Below are 23,519 nucleotides of genomic sequence, written 5' to 3'. Positions count from 1 at the left end.
TATATATATATATATATATATATATATATATATATATATATATATATATATGCCATCCTCGATATGCCAAATGTTTATACATAATAAATTATGGAGATTTACAGTATATAATTTTATTGTTATTATTATTATTATTGAGTTTTGATTTTTATATTAAAAATTGTAGTAAAATAAATATATTGTTGATTTAAGTTTACTGGATTATCAATAATAAAACAGTCATTTTGCAATTTAATTTCGGTTTACGAATTTCTATGGTATTCCGGTTCTTGATCACATTCCGAAAAGCTCAGTAGAAAATATCAAATCCGATGAACTTAATCAGAATTTGGATTTGGAACGTTGAAATTATATGATAAAGTCCTCGGTCATATCCCGAGGGAGCATCTCCATGGATATTCACATCCCAAATATATATATATATATATATATATTATATCTCAATGTATATCAATGTCTACTTACGTATCTATATATATCAATGTATATATATCAATGCTTTCCACAAAAGCATATTATAAAAAATTAATTAGAAAAAATACAGTTTGTAATCTTAACGCAGTACGTATCTATATATTATTTTACTACAATTGTTTTTAAATAAATGGGTCTTTGTCCTAAACCACGGAAATCGCAGCAGACAAATATGATTCGAAATTAAACAATACAGAATTATTTAAAGAAAATAAGAAAAACCCATATTGTGAACACTGCCCTAGGGCTCTTTTTACACGATCATTATGAATTGTATTATGCAATGCATTGACTGACATAAGGGAGGGGGGGAAAAGGAGTAAGTGAAAATCATTTATTATGAAATATAAAATAAAGTCTACGTGAGTCATAAACGAAGGAAGCAGGCAGGAAAATTCAGCCATGTTTATTTAAATTAAAAAATATATGCATAAAGCAGAAGCGTGACTTATTGAGCGTCGCACCCCACGTCCACCCATTTTCTAAAAACAGCCAAAACCCTAATAATAATGATATGACAATGACAACAGAAAATATAATTATATATTCCTAATAATTAAAATTTATATTCATCTTGAAAAGTGAAGAACGAATTATATATATAATTCAATATATGTGTGTATATTAGTCAATAATTCAAGAACGAATAGTCAATATTTCTTAGCCAAGAAAGAAAAAGGAATTTTATTTCATCAATGGTAACTTTTTTATCTCTATAAGAAAACAAAATTATATGAAACTACACTCAAAAGCTTAGATGATAAAAGACAAAAAAGAAAAAGAAAAAGAAAAAGAAAGAATAGAGCCGTATTATTTAAATGGGGATTGCATTAAATGGTTTTCATTTCGATTCTTTTGATGGGTCGGGTTTTGGACGATAGACTCGGGGAGGGGTCCATCCATCTATCCATCCATCCATGTGTTACATGACATATAATAACATGATGATGCAAACCATGCCATATTTTTAAACCTAATTATATTAGGTACATAATTGTAGAAATCATGTATGACATAGTATAGATAACGGTGCGTATCATACAACAGCATTTCGGATCTCCATTTATTTTATTTTAATATATATATATACACACAATTTTTATATTGTGATTTATTCTATATTATATATTAACAATTTTTATATTGTGATTTATATTATTTTTATTTGGATTCTCTTCACATTTTGTTTTTATTAAAAAATCTGCTCATTTGCTACAATAATATTTATTTTCGTTTAATTTTTATTCTAATATTTGGCTAGTGATTTAAATTTAGGGAGGTGGATGTTATTGGTGGGGGGAAGAGTTCCTTTGATTGATAGCGCAAACTCAGTCAACAACATTGACTTATTCTTTCACGAAATAATTTAATTATTTCGCAATCAAAATACGGATTCCCTTAGAGAAATTCGTTATGTAATTTCTCGAAATTGTTTAGTCGTTACCGAGGATGTCACCTTTTTAACAAATCAAAACGACTAATGTATTTTTTCATATTTATTCATTTTGAAGAAATATGAAAAGACCTAATTAGCGTTTTTCATTAATGTTATTTAATTCACACACATAACACATTCTTGATAGATATCATATACATACATACATACATACATACATACATACATACATACATACATACGTATATGTACATATGTATATTACCCGCGATTATTTCTTTTTTTTTTTTGTTAAAGAACCGGCGATTATTTCGCATTCAAACTTTTTATGTTTCGTCAAAATATTATGTTTACGTTTCGCATTCAAGACCATTAAAACTCATAATATTCTGGTTAAAGGTCTGAATATCGAGTCCCACCTGAACATTACCATTATAAAAATATATATATACATATATAATATATCTATATATTATACAGAAAATTGATTTATTTTCTTTCCAAAATTTGTAGTTTCATTTCATTCACCTCTTTTATGTTATTTCACGTGGGATGAAAGAGACCAATGAATCCGATGAAGTTTAGACCAAACCAAATCAAACCAATACAATCGATCACACACACATATATATATATATACTAATCTATTAATTTTCAAATATTTCAATAGAAAATTATGGTTTTATTGAAGCTATCCAAGTTCACTAATAACCAGGGTTTGGACGCACGGCGTTATTGTTACAATATATAACAAATGAGATAATTCATGAAATAGGGTCCACATATGTACGAATCATGACTACCTCACACCACCTGCATGCAAACTCCAGTTAGGTTAAACATGTAAAACGTAGCTTTAAACATAGGTGTAATATTGAACCGACTAGTTGGTAATTTAGTTGAGAGATGACAAAGTCACTTCAAAATTTTGAGTTCAATTCCACTAGTGGGAAGAAGATGGCGCAATTAATTGCGTGACCGAAGGGTGATTCTGGCCCTAGAGGGATTAAGTGGATCGAAGACCCAATAAATCTTCTAGTTTAAAAAAAAGTGTAATATATATTGTCGTATACATGCATTTATAGTTGTTTGTCTTAATGGAATATGATCTAAAAAATATATTTGGAACAAATTTTCTAAAACTGAATTTAAAATAATCGAATAAATGGAGCCAAAAATCACTTAACACTAATACCTTTGTTTATATATAAACCAAATCAAACTATTAGTTCATGAATCTAATGAAAATTCCATATAAAAAATGAATGGATATTGTTTTTTTCAATGTTGAATCGTCCTTTGAACTAAATATGACATTGCACACCTTATTCTTAGCTTAGACCCATCCCAATCCGTTTGATATCATTTGTCGTTAATTCTTGGACTGTGCAATTGACATAACAATACAAGACGTGCAATATATATATATATATATATATATCGATGTAACTAATCAAGGATATTGTACTCATGTGGTGGGTGTGACGTATTTTTATGTATGTTTGTGCGCCCGCATATACAAGTTTTTTGGAGGGTTCAGAAAGAGGGAACATTTGGATTTGTACAGTGGATTCATATAGTAACAATACTGACGCAATTATTAGGCAAAAACATATATTGTATATGTAATGTTGTATATATGTCGCATAGTATAAGCGCGCGCGCGCGCGCGCGCACACACACACACATATATATATATAATATAAGCTATTTACATGGTCCAACACGCGATCGAAATTAAATCATAATTCAACGATGCAGTTTCCATCGCGGATCCTATTCGAAACTCTATGGTTCAATTTGGTTCACTGATCGGTTCGGTTAGAGAGATGGTCATTTCGAATTTTGATTCGGGTTTGATTATGTTATATTTGGGTTCGGTTATTTCAATTATAAAAAAGTATAACCATTTGGTTTCTACTAAACTTCGGTTCAAAATCGTATTCATTTTTTTCAACTCACTTTTTTTTTTGTTTTTTCAGTTATTTCTTTTATTCATTTTTTTCAAAATCATATTCATTTTTTTCAATTCATTTTTTTCAATTCAGTATAACCATTTTGTTTTTTCAACTCGTAAATCGAATTTGATTTATTCAGATTTAAAGAAAACATAACAATTCGATTAATTTTCATTATGTCGGATTTGATTTGACGATTATGTCATATTCGGTTTAGTCAGTTATTCGATTGATAACAAAAATGCCACATCTAAATTTTAGTAGCCCATTTGATCTCCTAATCTAAAAAGGAGTAAATAAATAATTAAATAAATCAAAAGCAGAAAAGGAAATCGAAATAAATAATAAAGGTTAGGACCGATGAAACTTTGTTTTTTAAATAAAAAATATGGGGATTAGGGTTTGGGACCGGAGGAGGTGGGTGTCTCCCGTGGCCATGCAAAGATGTCAGCTTCGTGTCACAGACTACGATGGACACCGACACACGTAACTCATGTGAACTGTTTCCTTATTTCTTTTTTGCCCTAATCCTTTTCTTCTCTTCTCGAGGAATTTCACACGATGATATCAACTTCCTTGTTCTTGCATCCATCCAAAAATGACAAATATTAATATATATATATATATATATATATATATATATATATATTTGTATTTCAACCGTTTGTCGAGCGATTTTGACTGGTAAATAGGATTCATCGTCATCCCCACTTTCCTTCGTGTATACCAACATCCACACACATATACACATACATATATACATACATATGTATTTTCATATAACATTTCGACGTCAGAAAAAAAATACATGAGCATTAGATTTCACTTAATACATTTGGAATCTTACATAATCCAACGACGAATGGTTTACTTGAAAAGATTTTTTTTTTGAGGGGAAGAAAAGCTTAATTAAAGTAGTAGTAACCTAAGCATTATATGTATTGAATAATAATAATCGATATTAAATTTGTATTATAGGTATTGTCATGCACACATATATATATATATGTGTGATGTTTTAAGTAACTTTTAAAAACTACACGACATATGTATGTGTATGATTAAATGTCGCGATGGGGTGTGTGTACAGATACAATCGTGAATGCGGACACAAGCATTGAATGGTTCCACTTTCCCGGTCTGGCTTCTTATGTTACAAAAGCCAAATACTATTTAAATAAAACCGAGGTGGCGTTAGAAGGAAAAAAACATAATAATTAAAATGGGAAATTTGTTTTTTTTTTGTTATAATATCTTTATTGTATTGTATATATAAAATGGAATAGGTCTTGTTTCCGAGAAGCTAAGTATCGAGGCCACGACCTGTCACACACAAAGCGCACACATTCACATAACATTACGTAATCTTTTTTTTTTTAAAATAATTATTTCGTTTTCTCTTACCCCTTCATCGTCTCTGTCTTATTTCTTCACTGTTTTATTTATTTTTCCAATCGATTTTTTTTTGGTTCATTTGAAAGAAAGACACGTTTCATTCGGGAAATTTTCCAAACCATGGAACCATATCGTTAGCATTTCACGTACCGTTTTTTAATTTCATTGACGTGTTTAAAACACGTGATTAATTAACATGCTTATGGAGATTGAGTTTGATTATTGGATAGAGTACGTGGGCTTGTCGGCCCATTAGTGGAACTACCATACTTTCCGCCTTGTTCATGTAACGGGCATCTAGGCCCATTAGAGGGCCCAACTACGTGGACCATCGCAGAACCTAAAATATCTATAAATGCGATGATCGTGTATAAGGGTGGTTTGCTTAATAACCGAATAACCAAACCAATCTGAATTGAATAACATATAACCCGTATGTTGAATTGAATTTGACATAAAATCGAATTATTGTAATTTTTTTTAAAATCGAAAAATTGAACTTAAATCCGAACCAAATCGAATAAACAAATAATCGAAAAAATCGTATTTTTTTTTTGAAGAAGATGAGTATCTTATCATAATCGAGTCGAATCAAATTCAATATAAAAATTAAACGATTATAGTTTTTTCAGAAATTGAAATAATCGAATCCGAACCGAAATCCGAATAAATCAACCCTAATATGCATGTAATCGAGATACGTCATATCAAGTCCCATTCTTTGGCATATTATAATTTATATATTCGATACATTGATCACATGCTTTAGATAATTTGCCATGGCTTCTGTGAATATGTCAGAATTCTCCGAGATTCTGTTGGGTTTTTCTGAATCTTTCCTCGCAAAGTTTCCGACAAGAGTATCATCATGCTTCCCGCCATGGATTTCCAAATCTTGAACAGTTGACTCACCAAGCTTCCTCTTCTCCAGGAGGCGAGGCCTCTGATTCTTCTTGTCGTTCTGTCGGAGTCTCACGTTGTTCATGAGCTCGGAGATCTCATCAATGGTGACCTTCAAATCCTGCGTATTAGCCGTTTCCTCGAACCCATCCTCCGCCCAGTGAAACCCTATATGATCATCATCATCACCACCACCATGCCATCCTCGGGATGTGTTTCTAGTTATTTCCAGCAACGAGTCTCTCACATGCTCCGCTTGCACCATCTCACTATCTTTCCTCTGCAATACAACAAGATAAAAATATATATATATATATATATTTGTATGTGTGTGTATATGTATGTTCAATCATGTTCAGTCTCTTTCTCATCTGCACAGATCGACATAAGATCACAGAGGAGCTTTACCTTAACTTTGAAGACATTTGAGACAAGACCGAGTAAGCGAGTTGTGTTTGCATTTGTGACCTCGAACCCTAAAGAATCCATGGCCTCTATTAACTTTGTGAATATGCCCGATTTGTATTCGCATATCACCTTCACAAAAAACTCCTTTCTATCTACCTGAGCTACATCCACCTGTGGCTGAAACCCTCCACCCGAATGACAAAAACTCGTTTTATTACAATGAAAATGTAGCAGAAAAAGTGAGATTCTTGTTCTTGTTAAAGATGTAAACTAACCTCCATTTTCTGTTCTTTCTCGTTGGAACTCTGATTAGGATCCATATCTTGTTTTAGATTTGGGACATTGGTGGTGTTGCATGAGAGACCAGAGTGAAAGCCTTTTACCAGATCATTGTTACCTCCAATGGCAACATCCCCATTGTGTCTATTGGATCCATCATTAGTGTCCAAATTATCTTCAAGCTCCTCTTGTAGCTCCTTTGCCTCATTCTGCAGCTCCTTCACAAAGTTTATCGCATCCTCGAGAATCGACGCCCTGTCCAACTATATATACATATACCGCCAAAAGGGTTTTAGCGAAAACGAAAAAAAAAACACGAAAGAATGAAGAACCAGATTCCGAGAAGTGTATATGCAGACATATACCTTAGATATCTTTGGAACCAATGAGCGAAGAGTATAGAGCCTATCGTTTAGCTTCTTTCTTCTCCTCCTCTCAGCCATCAGGTTCTTGGCCTGAGACCCTTTTCCTATTTTTTCTTGCTTAAACTTGGCATCATCCTCATCATCCATCTGATCACTGCAATCCGAGCCCAATTCCAGCCTCCCATTCTCATGGCTGAAAGTTTCCTTGTCGTCTTGTTCCTTGACCTGTAAGCTAGGGTCACAACCCTCGACGTTATGCATATCCACCGCACCAACTCCCATGGAGTTGTGCAGAGCTTCCATGCCAATAATCTCATCTTCTGCAACCACCAAGTTAAACGGGTTCATACCCATATGCTTATTCTCCGGGAGGAACCCTAATTCCTGATAATCGTTCTTCAACTTGATGTGTTCGACCTCGTACTCGCCCAACTGCACAAAAGAAAGATTCATATCCTCCTTAGCTCCTTTATGTTCGAATCCTTCGGATATTTCATATGGCTTGGATTCAACCTTCTCTGCTCCCATCATATTCATCGACAATGCCCCGATCGATGTGTGATCCAACAAGAAGTTGCATTCTCTCATTACGAAATCTACAATGTGTTGATCTTCAGACACCTATGCAATAACAACAACATCCATTCTAATTGTTTTGTCCGAAATCTGCCGTTCAGAACCGAACCTAGGAAGAGCTACAAGATTCAAGACAAAGTACAAGGAACCGTACGTACTTGTCTGGTCACAAATAGCTCGACCAACCCACCTGGCATTGGGATCAGAACCCTGGTGCAGGTTGTTTCCTGAATTCAGAAACCAAAAAATAAAAGGCAGGATTATATTATGATCATCTAAAGAAATCTTATAGGGTTATAGGGTTTTTATGAAGAATCAAGAACATGGTACCTGCAGAAACTCTGGCTCCGACCTGTCTGAGAAGTTTAACCAAGCGGTTTGGTTTGACACCAGAGTCTCTGTATGAATCCTACAGCTCAGAGATCAAAACAAAAATGAGAAGACACATTGAGAAAAATGAATCGAAAACCGATAAATACACACATGCACACATGTATATATATATATATATGTGTGTGTGTGTGTGTAGTACCCGGATTCGAGAGGGATTGAAACAGGAAGATTAGCCAAAAGTTCACAAGATTTGGTCCTTGGATGATGAAACATAACATCCCTACAACGTGAGGGCACACCGCTCGAGAAACAAAACCCTTCTCCGCCATTGTCATTGCCGTCGAAGTTACTGATGATCTCTTCTGCTCCGCCGCAACAACAACCCAACCACTTCACAAACCTGTCTTCGGACAAGAACTTAGCTTTAAGTACATTTTGTCATTAATCGGCCACTATAAAATATATAATTAGGCATCGATATTGAACCTTTGATCGTCACTCAGCTTCCATAGAACGCAGTAATCCCAACCTCTCGTCCCCACAAGAGATCTCAGTTTTTCCAAGAGATTTTGTATTGTACTTTCCATTGTCTAAATCACTGCATATATATACACACACAAAATAGGCAAAATTTTTAACGTTTTAGCAAAATCAAGAACATGCATATATGTATAAATACCCAAAACTCAAACTTTTTACAAAACTTGACTAATCTTCCGGATGACTTAACTGTTAATATCATCATTAGAAATCGAGTGAATCATATAATCAAATCCCTAATCACTTAAACCGAAAGAAATGGACAATTAGTCGTATATAGAACACAAACAAAGGCAGAAAGAAAGAGTATAATGATAATAATATATAAAAGATCCATACAAAATTTGAGCTTTTCAATGATGGCTCATAACATCACAATCACCAGAAGACCCATATGTTACAACTAACCTTGCAAAAAACGTTACTTATATATATTCTTTCTGATTATATATATTCTTTCTTATATATATATATATATATATATATATATATATATATGTGTGTGTGTGTGTGTATGTACGAGTGTATATTTTCTTTATTCTTTTTTGGCTAATTTAAAAGAGCTCGGCTGTTACTCTGGTAGGTGAAGTGCAGCGTGCATGAAAGGAAGAGATTGATAAATGTGTATATATATATATATATATACATGAGATATATCAATGTATACATATATGCATATATATATATATATGAAAGGGAATATATAATATGTGAATAATGATGGAAGGAGCAGATTGCATGACCTAAGATAGCGTGCAAAACCCTAACTACCTTTGTTGAGAGCTTCTCTTCGTTCCGTTTAGGTTATATATTCTTCTTTCGGTGTCTCAACTACTCCGTATCTAAATAATCAGATCTTCATTTTCTTTTTTTTGTCTTTTTAAATAAAATAATTAAATCAATTTCAAGAACAAAAAAACCGTTTTTCCTCCTCTTTTAATTAGGATTTTGATTCTAAATTTGAAGATAATAACATCTCACGGATTAGATACTTTTAACATAAATATATATATATATATATATATATTCTTTGTATCAAAGATGAAACATAACATGTGTGTGTGTGTATATATATATATATGAAAAAAATGTTAAGGTTGGACAAAGTGAAAAGGGAGAAAAAAAAGGGAATATAGAGACATTATTGCGTAAGATGATGTGTAGATTTGAGCAAAGTTGGTTCAATCTTGTCTCCTAATCTATACTCATATAAAAGACCTAACTCTCCACCTTCTCTCAATCTGAAAATCCTATATATATATATATATATATATGAGTATATAATTTTGTATTGTTTTAAATGATAAAATTTAAAACGATTGACCAAAAAACAATAAAGATATTCTTATTTAATTTGTTAGCATATAACCGTGGATCCAACATCAAATGATTCAACTGTTAATATATAGAGAAAACTTTTTTGTAATTCGGATTCAAGTCTCCACTTTAATAGGGTATTCACATGGACTTCTCAATCCTCTATAAAGATATAGTTGAGGCAAAAATCCGCTGAATTTTTTAATTATAAAAAATATATAAAAGTCGAATGGTTTGGATTTAAAAATAATTTATTTTTTGTCACTGATCGGTTCAGTTAGGATGGTCATTTCAGATTTTAGTTTGGTTTTGGTTTAGTTATATTTGGGTTCGGTTATTTTAATTATAGAAAAAATATAACCATTCAATTTTTATATCAATTTCAATTCGAATTCAAATTCATTCTTTTTAAACTCAATTTTTTAAATTTTTTTTTGAGTTTTTCAGTTAATTTTTTATCCATTTCAATTCTGTTTGAATTCGATTTTGCACCCCTGTTTAACCGGCTGAATTATCCAAGTTTGGATAATTTCCTTGTTATTATTGCATCCATCTAAAAATGACAAATATTAACAAATTATATATATATATATATATATATATATATATATATATCATATATGTATTTTCATATAATTTTTCAACTTCAGAAAAATGCCTGAGCCTTAGATTTCACTTATACTTTTGTGAATCTTACATAATCCAGCGACGAATGGCTACTTGAAAATATTTATTCGAGGGGAAGAAAAACTTAATTAAAGTAGTAGTAAACTAAGCATTATATGTATTGAATAATAACACGTGATTAACAATGTTAATTTAACATGCTTATGGAGATTGGGTTTGATTAGTGTATTGGATAAAGTTCGTGGGCTTGTCGGCCCATTGGTGGAACTATCATACTTTCTGCTTTGTTCATGTAACGGGCTACTAGGCCCATTAGTGGGCCCAAGTAAGTGGACCGTCGCGTAACCTAAAATATCTACAAATGTGATGATGTAAAGGGGTGGTGTGGTTAATAACCGAATAACCAAACCAATCCGAACCGAATAACATATAATCGTAATTGAATTGAATTAGACATAAAACTGAATGGTTATAATTTCTCTAAAACCGAAAAATTGAACTTAAATATAAACCGAATCGAATAAACAAATAATCGAAAAAAATCGTAAATTTTTTTAATATTAAAACTGAATGGTACTGAACCGAAATCCGAATAAACCAACCCTAATGATGCATGTAACCGAGATATGTCATACTAAGTCCCATTCTTTGGCATATTATAATTTATATATTCGATACATAGAGCTCATGCTTTAGATTAATAACACTGAGATGAGAACCTTAGAATTTCTTGAATGCTTCATGCTTGGTTCGAACTTCGATCCTTTTGTGTTTTTTTTTTCTGTATTTTTAATTGTCTTCACACAAAGTTCCGAAATTATGGATTTTTTTAAAAAAAAACAGGTTGTTATTACAACAAATTTATATATTTATAAAAGTGGGTTATTACAACGAATCTATTTTTTTTAATAATCCGGAAATTCACCGGGCCTTTGGTCCGACTACATCTTCCAGAGGACAGGAAAAACCCAAGTGAATGCCCTTCTCCATGCTTGGATTTGAACCCAGGAGAGAACATTAGCATGTTCTCTCACCACTAGGCCACCCAAACTTGGGTCAACGAATCTAATTTCTTACTTAAAAGTTGAAGTGTGTGAAAATATCATCAAAATTGATGCCATCTACTGGTGGATCTTCCAAATCTTTCTCATATAGAGAACTGGCTTCTTCCAATTCCTCGAAACGAATACCGGAATTCGCCATGGCTTCTGTGAATATGTCGGAATTCTCGGAGATTCTGTTGGGTTGGTCTGAAACTTGCGGCGCAAGGTTTCCAAGAGTATCATCATGCTTCCCGCCATGGCTGCCCAAATCTTGAACAGTTAACTCACCAGGCTTCGGCTTCTCCAGGAGACGAGGTCTCTGATTGTTCATGTCGTTCAGTCGGAGCCTCACGATGTTCATGAGCTCGGAGATCTCATCAATCGCGACCTCCAAATCCCGTGTACTAGCCGTTTCCTCGAACCCATCCTCCTCCCAGCGAAACCCTAGCCCCGAAGTCTGTTTCTTCCCCGCCAAGCGATCCTTGTTCTTCGACTCGCGAGAGCGGGACAAGGCGTGATCGTCGCACAATGTCGGAGTTCGGTTGTTGAGGAAAGCGTCGACGACTTCGTCGACGGAAGAGTGGCCGAAGGAGTAGAAGGAGACGTTGGAATTGGCGGAAGGGGGAGTGACTAAAATGGCGATGTGGGTATTGCCGAGAAGGCAGAGCTCGGAAGCTTTCCGGAAAAGACCTTCGCGCCGTTTGGAGAATGCCACAGATCTCGCCTCTTTCTTCTCGATCTTCTGCATCGGGATCTTCCTCTTCGTCCCTCCCATCGTTAAGTTCTCGCGCAGATTACGAGCGAGAGAGATAGAGAAGAACAGAAACAGTGTTCGAGAGAGACAGATGTGGCTTTGTGACTTAGTTGTCTACTGTTCATGTCTTTATATATAGATCTTTTTCGGTATGAACACTCTTCTCTCTCTCTCTATTTTCACGGGGCGATTTGTTTTTTTTTTCTTTCCTTTTTTCTGTAAGGAAATATCTTAAAACCGGAAAAGTGAAACCGCCCGGTTATTGCCTTTTTCTTTGTTCTTTCTTTTGGGTGGGAAAAAAGGAAACCATGGAACCATGTCGTTAGCATTCCAGGCGATTGACATGCTTATGGAGATTGGGTTTGATGAGTGTATTGGATAAAGTACGTGGGCTTGTGGGCCCATTTGTGGAGATCATACTTTGTATCTTGTTCATGTAACGGGCTTCTAGGCCCATTAGTGGGCCCACGTACGTGGACCGTACGCATAACCTAAAATATATACAAATGTGATGATGTATCCCATTCTTTGGCATGTTATAATTTAGATATTTCGTACTTTGGACTCATGCTTTAGACCAGGGGTGCTTTAGAGGGCGTTTCGGATACAGAATCAAAAATTTCGGTATTTTTTTCAAACCATATCATTCAAACTTCCCAAGACGACATGTCTTTTATGGAACATAATTTTTTGGAACCGAACCGAATTTTATAAAATTCTCGAAAAACAGAAATTTTCTTAAAAATATCTAATTTTTTTTTTAACAAAAACTGAAACCGAACCATACGAAAACCGGAACTGAATAATATACATTACTAATTTGGTACAAATTTTAGACTACCGAATAAACCGTTTCCGAACCGAATAGCTAACATTCCGAACTGGCAATTTCTGTTACAAGTGTGGTTTCACAGTCAGATATGGAAAGGAAACAGCGACGTTTTCCTAAATTTATTTCTGGACTATGGCCCCAGCCACATTATTCAACTACTTCAAAATGACAACGACAAGAATCAGATGATGCTTCAACCTGCTTTGGCAGCACAAGGTCCACCTACAAGGATGAACGAGCTGGATTGAGTTTCATGCCATTGAGAAACGAAATCAGTTGATAAACAAAACGAAAAGAGAACCCAACAAAAGGCAAAGAACAGATCAATCTCAGTTCAAAGAGTTGCAGACACCAACAAGACAAGACAACAAAACACATCCGAAGCCAGACCACACTGCTCAACTTGCAAGAATCTCAGTTCAGAACACTTGACTAACCCATAACATAGCTGGCAGAGAAATAGTAATTTTACCTTTTCGATTATCAGGGTCAGATGTATTCACACACGCGGGATGCTCTTTAGTACCCGAGTTCTGATTAGCCGAGCGTTGCAACTGGTCAAAGTAACAATCACTTAGCCCTTGACCATTCATCGAAGCACCATCCCCAACCCTAGAACGAGGGCAATAAGCTTGATCATCAGATTGCAGATCACAAGGGCTCACAATGTATGAGATAGGTATATGTGTGGAGGGAAAATTTGTGTTCATCGGTTTCTGATAAGGAAATGTCCCAATCTCCCCTTCAATTCTTCCTCTTATATCGACGAGCAAACACTTGAGCCTCGCAACCTCGGCTTCCAAACCAGCCTGACTTTGCAATCTCTTCAACAGCTGCTGATTGATGGCCCTAAGCTTGATGACCTCATCCTCCAATGAAGCAGCTCTAGCCCTCTTCTTCTCCCGATACTTCCTGACCGCTTCTCGATTACCCGATGGCCTGTTTCTGTTCCTCTTTTCGGAGGACTCAGCTGTATCATCGGTAGAAACCTTTTCCCCGCTCTGCAATGGCAGAAACTTGGTGTGGACATGGAAACATGTGTGAGAGTGCGTATTCTCTGGGCCTGGAGGGTTGCAGGTGTGAGTGTGAGTACAAGTTTGAGGGTCCTTCAGAAGTTCATCAAAGAAAGAATCCATGGAACAGCTGCTTAGCGGTATCCGTATCCCCTCCATGTTCGGACTCGAAAACAGTTCCTGGTTGGAGAAATCAAGCTCACCCTCGTCCATAACAATAACCCAGCTGCAACCCTAACGGGTTTGAAACTGTGACCTCGCTTTTCGACAAAGATCAAGCACCCAGATGATAATTTCCGGGAAAAATACTATGCCCAAACCGACGATACTTCGAAATTCGCAAGCTTGAGGATCAATTGATAACCTATTGAACAGAATCACAAAGCAATTCAGCAACTGACCTCATTCGATATCTACTGCAGTTGAAATTTGTGTCCGTACCTTTCAGAATCCTAAAAATGGAATTCGAAGTAGATTTAAAGAATTAGTCAGAGGGGAAAGATAAGAGCAGAGAAATCACCATCATCGCCGTGAGTACGGATCCAGGAAAACGTAAATTGAAAATTGAGGCGGCTGCTGGGAAGCGAGCGGGGAAAATGGCGAGAGCTTTATAGGGAGGGAGGAGAAAAGTCGAAAAGGAAACACTAGAAGCAGGGAGGCGAGGCCATTGATGAAAGAAACGCGTTGACAAATAACAGATGGCAGAGATTCCATGGCGAAGAAAAGACATGGACATAGAAGAGACTTTAGGGTTTTCCATACAGAGAGATTCCAGAGACTTTTCCGAATCAGGGCTTTTTTTTTTTGTTTCCATAACCCCCTCTGTATATATATATATAGATAAATACGTATGAGTATATATACATAATAATTAGGAAAACTATATTTCAAATAAACAGAACTTGTGAAATGTAGATAAAGTTTTGAAAATTTCAAAATTATGTGACAGTGCCAACGCTTTATCTGATTATTTTGATATTTTTTTTACAATAAATGAGATATGAATAAATCTGTTTTCTGTCTATATTATATTTTATTCATTTAGATAAGTTTCTCTTTCAAATTGAATTTTTTGTTATTTTCTCGAAAATAAATTGCTAAAAAACTCATAAAATGAACAAACATAAATTCATTACCGAGACCTTGTAAATTTTGAACTAAAATTAATATATTTTCTATATAATTTATAGTTCGAATTTTTGTTCATCTAAAAAAAATATATGAATATACATTATAAATTTTGGGAAGTTCGTGTGAATTGGAAATAATAGAAAGGCAACTCTAAACCCACTAATCCCATCTAATTTCCCTGGATCGTTATAAGTGACAACTCAAGATTCAATATTAGGATGTTCTTTGAAAAAAATAATTTTATCAATAAAAAATGAAACCAAATTTTAAAATAGAATAAAACAATTTGATATAAAATGGAGTGGTTATAATTTTCTAAAAAAGAAATAAATAAATCAAACACAAACCGAAATCCGAATAAACCATATATTATTTATTATCTGTGAGTTCCTCCACTCTGATTTCCTTTATTCTTCACCCCCTTTGTCCATCTCTTCTCTCATCTGTACAAAAATGGAGAGGGACAAAAGATCTCCAAACACAGACAAGAGTTATCTACTGCGGTTTCTGTCCATATATATATATATATATATACACATGAAACCCTAAAACAAACCCTAATGAGAGCTTGAAGAAGGAATCTCTCCAGGAGAAGAAGAAGAAGAAGAAGACGACGAAGAAACAGAGTTATCTTCTTCTACGTCGAGCATGGCGAGGCTCAAGTGTAATTCTGCGCTCGAATTAGGGTAAACTTCGTCGTCGAAGCAATCTTTATCTTCCTCTGAATCCTCCTTCCTTCTCTTCATCCATTCCTCCATCTCCTTTTCGGCTTCCCCTCTTAAAAGCTTCAGTATCTGCATATATATACACACACAAATACACGAATGAAACAGATGTTCTTTCATGCATGAGTCCCCCGGTTTGTCTTTATCCGATTCGGTTTTCTGCTAAACCGGTACTGTCTAGAATCGAGTTCTTGTTTCGGTTCCATTGGACTGTTGGTACGGTTTTGTCGTATGGATTGGTTTAAATGCAGTTTGGTTTCTACCAAACCGAATTCTGGCAGTGGTTAAACTAACCAAAGCATGAAGTGCTTTTACTTGAGGATCCGATAGGTCAGGCTTCGGATTTGATTTTATAGACTTGAAAAAATTAAACGTGAACCTGAACCCGAACTCGAAATCCTCGGACCGAGAGTGCGGGTTCGGGCCGGACAGGACCGATGACACTCCTAAGGTATTTTCATATAGCTTCTGCATTTTTTTCTGGTAAAAGACGAACTTTTTTTTTAGCAATCCATCTCATGAAAGACATCCATGTATTTGTTTTGTTTTTTTTTATAACGGAGGACCCCTATCTACTACCATTCGGGCCCGCTGACTAGGTAAACCTCCGGCACGGGAGCAGCCTTTGTATATGGATCATATAAATCCAGAAATTACCTCCCTCCCCACCAGTCAGGAATCGAACACTCAACCTCAAGGTGGAGTTACCTCCTACCCAAGTTTGACCACTCGTCCACGATCTGTTGGGTTTTAAAAAGGGGGGGTGCATCCATGTATTTGTTAGTTTACCTCTTTGATATCGGGACGAAGGGTAGCTGCTGTGGTCAGGCAGAGCGTAGCAGCAAGAACCAATCTCTGAAACTGAGCCTCGTCGAATTTCTCTGACAGATTTGGATCCAACACTTTATCTGCATCCCCTTTCTCTATCGTCGGTTTTGCCTGCATACCAAGAAATCTCGTTGGACGTTGCTTGTGATGCAAGTAACCTAGTTCGTTCTAGGGTTTGTTTTCCTTCTGTCTGAACACTTACCCACATGACCAGACTCTCCTGTCCTAACGAAATAGGAGTTCTTCCTGATATGAGTTCTAGCAGAACCACTCCAAAGGCATAAACGTCGACTTTGACACTCACTTTTCCGTACATGAAGTACTCTGGTGCGAGGTGCCCGAACGTCCCCACGACTTCCCCTTGTATCAGAAACTCGGAAGAGGTCGGAGCCCACATCGAAAGCCCGAAATCCGACAGCTATTTTTTCACAAGGGGGAAATGAATGGGGTTTGATGAGAAATCTGAACACTTTGAAGGGAAAAAAAAGTTTAGTACTTTCTCATTACCCGAGGCTCTAAATCATCCGAGAGAAGAACGTTCGAAGACTTGACATCTCTGTGGATAACGGGTCTTGAACATCGGTTATGGAGATAATCTAACGCTTCCGCTAACCCGACTGCAATTCTGAATCTCTCTTCCCATGACAAAACGTGTTTGCCCTTTTGCTTACCTGCAGAATCACATCAGTATATGGTAAACTATGGATTGAATTGCTGAAAGGTGAATGAAACAATGCGTATGAAGTTTTCTGAAGTTGTGTTACCGTGTAGATTATCTTCTAGACTTCCTTTAGATGAGAAACTGTAAACCGAGATTAGATCGGTTTCTTGGGCGCATACACCGAGCAGAGGGGCAATGTATCGGTGATTCAAAGAAGAGATGATGCTCACTTCATGGGCGAAATCCGTTATGGATTCCTTTGATGAAGATTTCAAGATTTTCACTGCTACTGCCTCGCCATCTGGAAGAACACCTTTATACACTTTGTTACACCCTCCCTTTCCAATCAGATTCTCTATCAGAAAACGGAAAAAGAAAAACAAAGATGATTTAGATTTAGAAAGAAACACAAAGCAAAGATCGAACGGCTTTCAATCGAGATTTACCTGAAGAGAACTCAGATGTTGCTGTCCTAAGAACATCATAGCAACACCATCGGCTGCTGTCCCTCAGTACGATTCCCTTTAGTTTCTTCTCGACGGAAATCGTTTCAGAAATCGAATTCTGATGCTGTGGAAACCGCTCGGGAAAGCTCATGACCCAATGAACCACCGACAGTTTCCTGCTGTGGTGAGCTTGGGGAATTTCCGAAGCAGCTCTTCTCAACAATGGCCAACCTGGTTTCTTGTCCAAAACATCAACCGAGGGAAGAGATACCGATCTACCCGAAATTCTCCTCCTTTCGTCATGACCCATTTTCAAGATCTCTTCCTTAAATTCATCGACTTTAACCCTCGACTCATCAGATTCGAATCCACTCTCTTTGTCTGAAGACTTTTCAGAAAGTCCGGAACTTGGACTCCAGTCCATCTTGTGAACTGCAATAACCAGAACCATGATGAAGTTCAACATATAAATACCGAGACACATTATATATATATGTATAAAGATTCGGTTGTGGAGAGAATTGATGAACCTTGAGGTAGTTGATGATTGTTGGACCGCCTAAAGATATTATTTCCCCGGTGGATGGCCAGAACATCTGTGGTTAGAGGCAACTGTTTTGCGCAGCCTCTAGCTGTTGACACCCGATCCCTGAAACCCGAATCCGTTTTTTTAAGACTAAAAACCCGAAACCGGCAAAGAGGATTTCAAAGGTTTTGAATTAAATCTTAGATTTCTCACCTTAAGCTTCTATGATTTCTTATTCCCACCACAACGGCGACGGCTTTGCAGTTCTTTGCCTCTTTAACCAAGACCCTTTGGACCGAACTTCCTGTCAAAACCTCTGCTTTAAGCTCAACCTGTTCTCGAGATCGACATTCGCCGTTACCCTCCTGCTTAAAATCTCGGCTTTACGAGAAATATGCCGAGGGAAGAAAGAGTGAAAACAAGCTACCTTCTTGGTAGAATACAATCCTCTATGCACATCCAAGTACCGGTCCAGAGATGACTTGCTCTTCAAGGCACGATCTGTAAATGAGGTTTCGTCGTTACAACATGAGAACCCGGAAAAAATAACAGCGGAAAATCAAGAATCCATGAGGAGAGAAAAGAAGAAAAAAGCTCACAAGAACTTGAACAAACATGAACCGCAACAACGCAATCTCCGGGTTCTGTCACATTTCCGAGCACCCAATCCAGAACATCTCTGCCGCTTTCGTCCATTCGAATTCCGACCAGAACAGTGTTTCTCTGCTTCTCATGAACACGATCAAACTCGGTTTCTCTCATCGCTGGCATTTCCTCTTCTTCTGAAAATCTTCTCCTTTTGTCGATCAGAACGGCACTGGGGGCTTTCAGATCATCAACGGAAGCGAAATCCAAGCAAATGTCTTTCGCACGTTCGAGCTTAACGCTGTTGATCTCTGCATTATAACAAAGGTTTTGTCGGAAAGTTGAGAAATTTTAACCGGGATTCATCAGTACAGAGCGCCTTTTCAGCACAAAAATCCAAACTTTGTTTCGTTCTTTAAATAACCATTTCCTGGAAAACAAACAGAAACTCTCCAAACACCCATAGGAAATTTCCAAGGATCTGATTATAATTATATGATAATTATGCAGAGAACATTATACAGACGCATAACGATCAAAGGAAAACGATGAACATTAGAAGACAAAACATAAGTTGTCTGTATTATTCGATTGGTTTTTAAAACTAGTGAAATTCCCCGCCATTGGGTCGTCATCATTGTACCTGCTACCATTGTAATTCCAGAATTAGACCCATTTGAATACAAAATCTTAATCTCAGAACCCAAATCTCTCACGAAATTGCCCCTCCTTTGATCGTAGAAAGTGTCGGCAACACAGAGAGAGAGAGAGAGAGAGAGAGAGAGAGAGAGAGAGAGAGGATGATGAGTGAGTGAGCAAAGAGAGAGGGGACCAGTTATTGGTTCTTAGGTTTTTGACCGTTGAATTTTTAAAAATTTATGTAACAAAAAAAAAGTTCTGTAAAGGAAAATAGAACCCAGAAAAAAAAAGAGTTAGTTGGGGATAACCGGCAAATATAGCGGGAAACCCACGATATCCGGTGACTTCAAAGGGCGTTGGAAAGTGTAGCAACCGGTTATTACGGGTTAAACGTAACAACAAAGTCGCATACGAGTATCGGGAAGTTCACGAACTCCGTCCGCACCACGTTTTTTTAATTTAAAAAGAATGAAAAGACAAAAACTATAAATTGATTTTTTTTTATCTTGTGGTTATAAATATATTCGTCTGATTATAATTATGTTATAAAAGTAAGTGTGTGGAAAAAATGCTGTTTTGTGTGTGCATCATATAAATGTTTCATATTTTGATAACACAATTGAGATCGGTATATGGAATTGTTATTAATTAAGATTATGTGTAATCATTGATTCATATATATATAAGGAGGAATATTTACGGATAAAAAAAAAAGATTATACTAAATCACAAATATATATATATATATATAAACTTATAAATCACTTGAAGTAATATATACACTCCATTGTATTAATTCCAATGACTTACATGAACATATATATATATTAATTCCAAGTATTTTCAATAGTGTATTTATAATTAACAATATTATAAATAGACAACAATATTCTCGTGTGGCTCCTGCTGTCATTCTCATTGTGTATCTATAGAAAGATATATTAATATTATACATTATTATATATAGTAATTGGCTTTGACCCTTTGGTCCACCATATTCTATTGACTTTTCGTGGTACCAAAATTAAAAAAATAAAGAAAAGTTGAATATGATTTAAGAAATACAAATAAGTTGGTGGGTAAAGAATTATATAACAATAAAATAATAGAAATACCTTTTTTTTAGGTGGGCATATTAGTTCATTACAATGGTGACCGATTGATGAAGTTAATTAAATGTTATAATAAAGTAAGAATCAAATTAAAATATGGGTTTCAGTTTAACAATTTAACGAATGGGTTTAGATCAACCACTGAGATTGGTTTGGTAGTTAGTTTACGCGATAAAGAAGCTCATGTGCTTGTTAACCAAATCTTTAAAAAAAAAAAATAATTATCCCCTTAATTAGTCCAATAAAAATATTCACGAGAAATTCGGTAATTAAAAAATATAAAAAATGTGTATATATTGTGTTCTTTATTTGATTGAGTAATTAATAGGGGTGAAAAAGATGTCTAATTTTAACCATGTCATATTTTATGAATAACTCATATGGTATTGGGTGTACCTATTACTATATTTTTTGTTGCCAATTCAAAATAATTCCATATGTTTTAAATTATTTTTTATGGCTATTCAAAATCCACAAATGATAAAAGCAAAGTCTATTTTGGCCTAAAATACCATTTAAACCCAACATTTTCTACTGACAATTAAAAAAAATTATAGATAAAACCAGACTGATTTCAATCAGTAAATAGTGATTTTTTTTCCTTTCACCACAGCATCAAGCAAGTTTTTGAATCCACAAGGAAGGAACAAAGAAAAAAAACGGATATTTCACCACGTTATTACAGAACAAAACCAGCGAGGAAAGAGCTCATGAACAACAATGAAGCATATATATATATATATATATAATCATAACGATTAATGGCAGTGAACGAGTTAGAACACTGCATATTTCTGGGTCCAGCTTCGAGCCATGGAATCATATTTGAACTTGTCGGTTTTATACATGTGCGCAATTTCTGGAACCAGTGGATCGTCTGGGTTAGGATCTGTAAGAAGAGAGCACACAGAGAGCAGAACCTGCAAATCCAGACCCAAAAATAAAATAAAATCACCCATTTCAGTTCTAACCCCAAAAGCAAGGAAAAAGCTCTGTTTTTGCTTAGTTTATTAATCTTGATCTACTTAACGATCCACCTCTGGTTCGGTTTCGTTTCATGAAATGAGTTCTAATGGGGATTAGAAACGTGGGTTAGTGTTCTTGTTTAATGGGTTCGCATGACAACCTTAGAGATGGTGAGGGCAGGACTCCACTGGTCTTTGAGAATGTCCAAGCAGATGTTTCCGTTGCTGTTGATGTTAGGGTGGAACACTTTGGTCCTGAATGCTACCTGAAACACGAGTTTGAGCAAAGGACAGGCCACAAGAAAAAGAAATATTAGATCTTATTTGTTGGGTCTTGTAATGAACTTCTGAGGCAGGAGATTTCTGATCTTGCGAAAGCACCTTAGGAGGTTTGAAGGGGTAATCCGGAGGGAAATGGATGTTGACGAGGAAGACACCGCCTGCGTAGGGACTATCACCCGGACCCATTATCGTGGCTTGCCAATGGAACACATCTTCTCCGATTGGACCTGAAATAATGTTGCCCCCCATCGCATATGTTAGAAACCATTTTCAAGGATCAAACCAGAGAGAAAGCCATGGTCAAGGAGGGGAAAGACCGTCTTTTTCTACCGAAAACAATGATCTTTGATGGTTTATCCTGTGTTCATCCAAAATATACAGTGAAAGATTCTACGGAAATAACAAAGCCAGCGTGTGATTTATGTAGCTGGATCATACCTGCGCTGCATGAAGCAGGAGGGTCTTTCTGTAATTCCTTGAGTTCTTTCAAAATCCGCCTTGTTGCCATGGCAGAGAACACTTGACTTACAGGAAAAAAAGGGTCTTCAAAGCTGGTGACAGAGAATAGCGAGAGAGAAAACAAAATCTATGGATGGTTTGCAGAGTGGAAGGTGGATGTGCATTTAAGGTCTGAGCGGTAGAGATACCATGATTCTCTTGAAGACTTGCATGAAAGTGGAAGAGGGCACAAATTCCAGATGGAAAAGCAGATTCAGCGGATATATAGCCACCGAATTTCAGAAAAAAAGGAGAAAGAATGCTCTGTAAACCAAATCTGTTCGCCTCTACTTTGTTCCATTGGCACTTAATCTTGATTACCATTGTTTTAAGGCAATAATGTGAAAGAACCATTTCTGTTCTCAAAACAGGAAGTCTGATTCTGAAAGAAACACATACCTTTACACGAATGGTGTAAACATGATGAAAGATACCATTTGATCTCCCTTCCCTTAGTGGACTGGTAAAGTTCCATCTGCTTGGGAATCTGAAAAAGATAAGAAAGATGGTGAAAGTTTAAAGGAGCAAGAATCTTTAACATAATCCATAACTATATATGCATGCCTCATCTTCTTCGGGTTCATTGCACCTGCAAAATGATTCCAAGATGATTGAAATGGATGAATTGGAGGCCAGAAATCTGGAGTAAAAACTGGTTTGAAAGTAAATACACCATGAGAATCTATGAAACAAGGAAAACCGGATACGTTTATTTACAGATGGGGACACAAACAAGAATTCAATCTAGAAATTTTATTATAGGAAGTTCTCTGACTTGTCAGATTTTCAAACTACAGACAACAAGTTCCTGCTTTCCTGGAGAAACAACTTATGAAAAGGGTTAAAAAAAACAGTGGGGTTGGGGGCAAATTCGTTACAGCCGATTGCTTTCTTCCTGGAATCACTCTTTC

At 35.9% G+C, this 23,519-nt stretch overlaps 6 protein-coding genes across 8 annotated transcripts in view; all 6 read right to left on the bottom strand.

Annotated features, from left to right (window-relative positions):
- Nucleotides 1-5,941: 5,941 nt before the first annotated feature.
- Nucleotides 5,942-9,014, bottom strand: LOC104819656 (transcription factor ABORTED MICROSPORES-like). 2 transcript variants are annotated; one of them, XM_010549814.1, is made up of 10 exons: nt 8,964-9,014; nt 8,571-8,682; nt 8,284-8,484; nt 8,082-8,160; nt 7,910-7,978; nt 7,689-7,796; nt 7,176-7,607; nt 6,807-7,073; nt 6,532-6,708; nt 5,942-6,403 (listed from the first exon to the last, which is right to left on the bottom strand). In XM_010549814.1, exons 2-10 carry the CDS (start codon nt 8,669-8,671, stop codon nt 5,960-5,962), a joined length of 1,878 nt encoding a protein of 625 aa, XP_010548116.1. In that variant the 5' UTR covers nt 8,672-8,682; nt 8,964-9,014; the 3' UTR covers nt 5,942-5,959. The 2 variants fall into 2 exon arrangements, with proteins under 2 accessions (XP_010548116.1, XP_010548115.1); XM_010549813.1 differs by having other exon boundaries at nt 7,176-7,796.
- Nucleotides 9,015-11,645: 2,631 nt separating this feature from the next.
- Nucleotides 11,646-12,386, bottom strand: LOC104820177 (agamous-like MADS-box protein AGL97). Its single transcript, XM_010550547.1, has one exon. It carries the CDS (start codon nt 12,384-12,386, stop codon nt 11,646-11,648), a length of 741 nt encoding a protein of 246 aa, XP_010548849.1.
- Nucleotides 12,387-13,149: 763 nt separating this feature from the next.
- LOC104819648 (basic leucine zipper 19-like) lies at nt 13,150-15,014 on the bottom strand. Its single transcript, XM_010549797.2, has 3 exons — nt 14,731-15,014; nt 13,670-14,574; nt 13,150-13,419 (listed from the first exon to the last, which is right to left on the bottom strand). Exons 2-3 carry the CDS (start codon nt 14,421-14,423, stop codon nt 13,391-13,393), a joined length of 783 nt encoding a protein of 260 aa, XP_010548099.1. The 5' UTR covers nt 14,424-14,574; nt 14,731-15,014; the 3' UTR covers nt 13,150-13,390.
- Nucleotides 15,015-15,685: 671 nt separating this feature from the next.
- Nucleotides 15,686-19,911, bottom strand: LOC104819647 (serine/threonine-protein kinase CDG1). Of its 2 annotated transcripts, none has more exons than XM_010549795.2 (11): nt 19,756-19,911; nt 19,127-19,423; nt 18,955-19,028; nt 18,741-18,859; nt 18,532-18,650; nt 18,002-18,433; nt 17,659-17,910; nt 17,402-17,565; nt 17,097-17,312; nt 16,856-17,005; nt 15,686-16,135 (listed from the first exon to the last, which is right to left on the bottom strand). In XM_010549795.2, exons 1-11 carry the CDS (start codon nt 19,763-19,765, stop codon nt 15,899-15,901), a joined length of 2,070 nt encoding a protein of 689 aa, XP_010548097.1. In that variant the 5' UTR covers nt 19,766-19,911; the 3' UTR covers nt 15,686-15,898. The 2 variants fall into 2 exon arrangements, with proteins under 2 accessions (XP_010548097.1, XP_010548098.1); XM_010549796.2 differs by having other exon boundaries at nt 17,199-17,312.
- Nucleotides 19,912-21,435: 1,524 nt separating this feature from the next.
- On the bottom strand, nt 21,436-23,197 carry LOC104819646 (ubiquitin-conjugating enzyme E2 29). Its single transcript, XM_010549794.1, has 4 exons — nt 22,549-23,197; nt 22,210-22,337; nt 21,990-22,094; nt 21,436-21,783 (listed from the first exon to the last, which is right to left on the bottom strand). Exons 1-4 carry the CDS (start codon nt 22,616-22,618, stop codon nt 21,640-21,642), a joined length of 447 nt encoding a protein of 148 aa, XP_010548096.1. The 5' UTR covers nt 22,619-23,197; the 3' UTR covers nt 21,436-21,639.
- A 145-nt stretch (nt 23,198-23,342) lies between these two features.
- The window catches only part of LOC104819645 (rac-like GTP-binding protein ARAC3), a 2,614-nt gene continuing 2,437 nt past the window's right edge, over nt 23,343-23,519 (bottom strand). The window contains exon 8 of the mRNA XM_010549793.1: nt 23,343-23,519. The gene's annotated coding sequence lies outside the window, so the exon portion shown is untranslated.

The sequence above is a fragment of the Tarenaya hassleriana genome, unplaced genomic scaffold, assembly GCF_000463585.1.
Source record: "Tarenaya hassleriana unplaced genomic scaffold, ASM46358v1 Cleome3, whole genome shotgun sequence".
In the NCBI taxonomy this organism is placed as follows: Eukaryota; Viridiplantae; Streptophyta; class Magnoliopsida; order Brassicales; family Cleomaceae; genus Tarenaya; species Tarenaya hassleriana.
This window is presented reverse-complemented; position numbering and strand designations above follow the sequence as displayed.

Bases quoted from the DNA above. Each gene is read 5' to 3' on its own strand.
- LOC104819648 (XM_010549797.2), bottom strand. From the start codon at position 14,423: ATGGACGAGGGTGAGCTTGATTTCTCCAACCAGGAACTGTTTTCGAGT. The intron at 13,420-13,669 runs GTAAAATTACTA...TCATCCTTGTAG, and splicing joins TGACCCTGATAATCGAAAAG to GTGGACCTTGTGCTGCCAAA.
- LOC104819646 (XM_010549794.1), bottom strand. From the start codon at position 22,618: ATGGCAACAAGGCGGATTTTGAAAGAACTCAAGGAATTACAGAAAGAC. The intron at 22,095-22,209 runs GTGCTTTCGCAA...CTCGTGTTTCAG, and splicing joins ACCCCTTCAAACCTCCTAAG to GTAGCATTCAGGACCAAAGT. The intron at 21,784-21,989 runs GTTGTCATGCGA...CTGGATTTGCAG, and splicing joins CTGCCCTCACCATCTCTAAG to GTTCTGCTCTCTGTGTGCTC.
- LOC104820177 (XM_010550547.1), bottom strand. From the start codon at position 12,386: ATGGGAGGGACGAAGAGGAAGATCCCGATGCAGAAGATCGAGAAGAAA.
- LOC104819647 (XM_010549795.2), bottom strand. The intron at 19,029-19,126 runs GTGAGCTTTTTT...CCTCATTTACAG, and splicing joins TCATGTTTGTTCAAGTTCTT to ATCGTGCCTTGAAGAGCAAG. The intron at 18,434-18,531 runs GTTCATCAATTC...TGGTTATTGCAG, and splicing joins CAATCATCAACTACCTCAAG to TTCACAAGATGGACTGGAGT.
- LOC104819656 (XM_010549813.1), bottom strand. From the start codon at position 8,671: ATGGAAAGTACAATACAAAATCTCTTGGAAAAACTGAGATCTCTTGTG. The intron at 8,161-8,283 runs GTACTACACACA...TCTGAGCTGTAG, and splicing joins TCAATCCCTCTCGAATCCGG to GATTCATACAGAGACTCTGG. The intron at 6,404-6,531 runs GTAAAGCTCCTC...GTTGTATTGCAG, and splicing joins CAAATGTCTTCAAAGTTAAG to AGGAAAGATAGTGAGATGGT.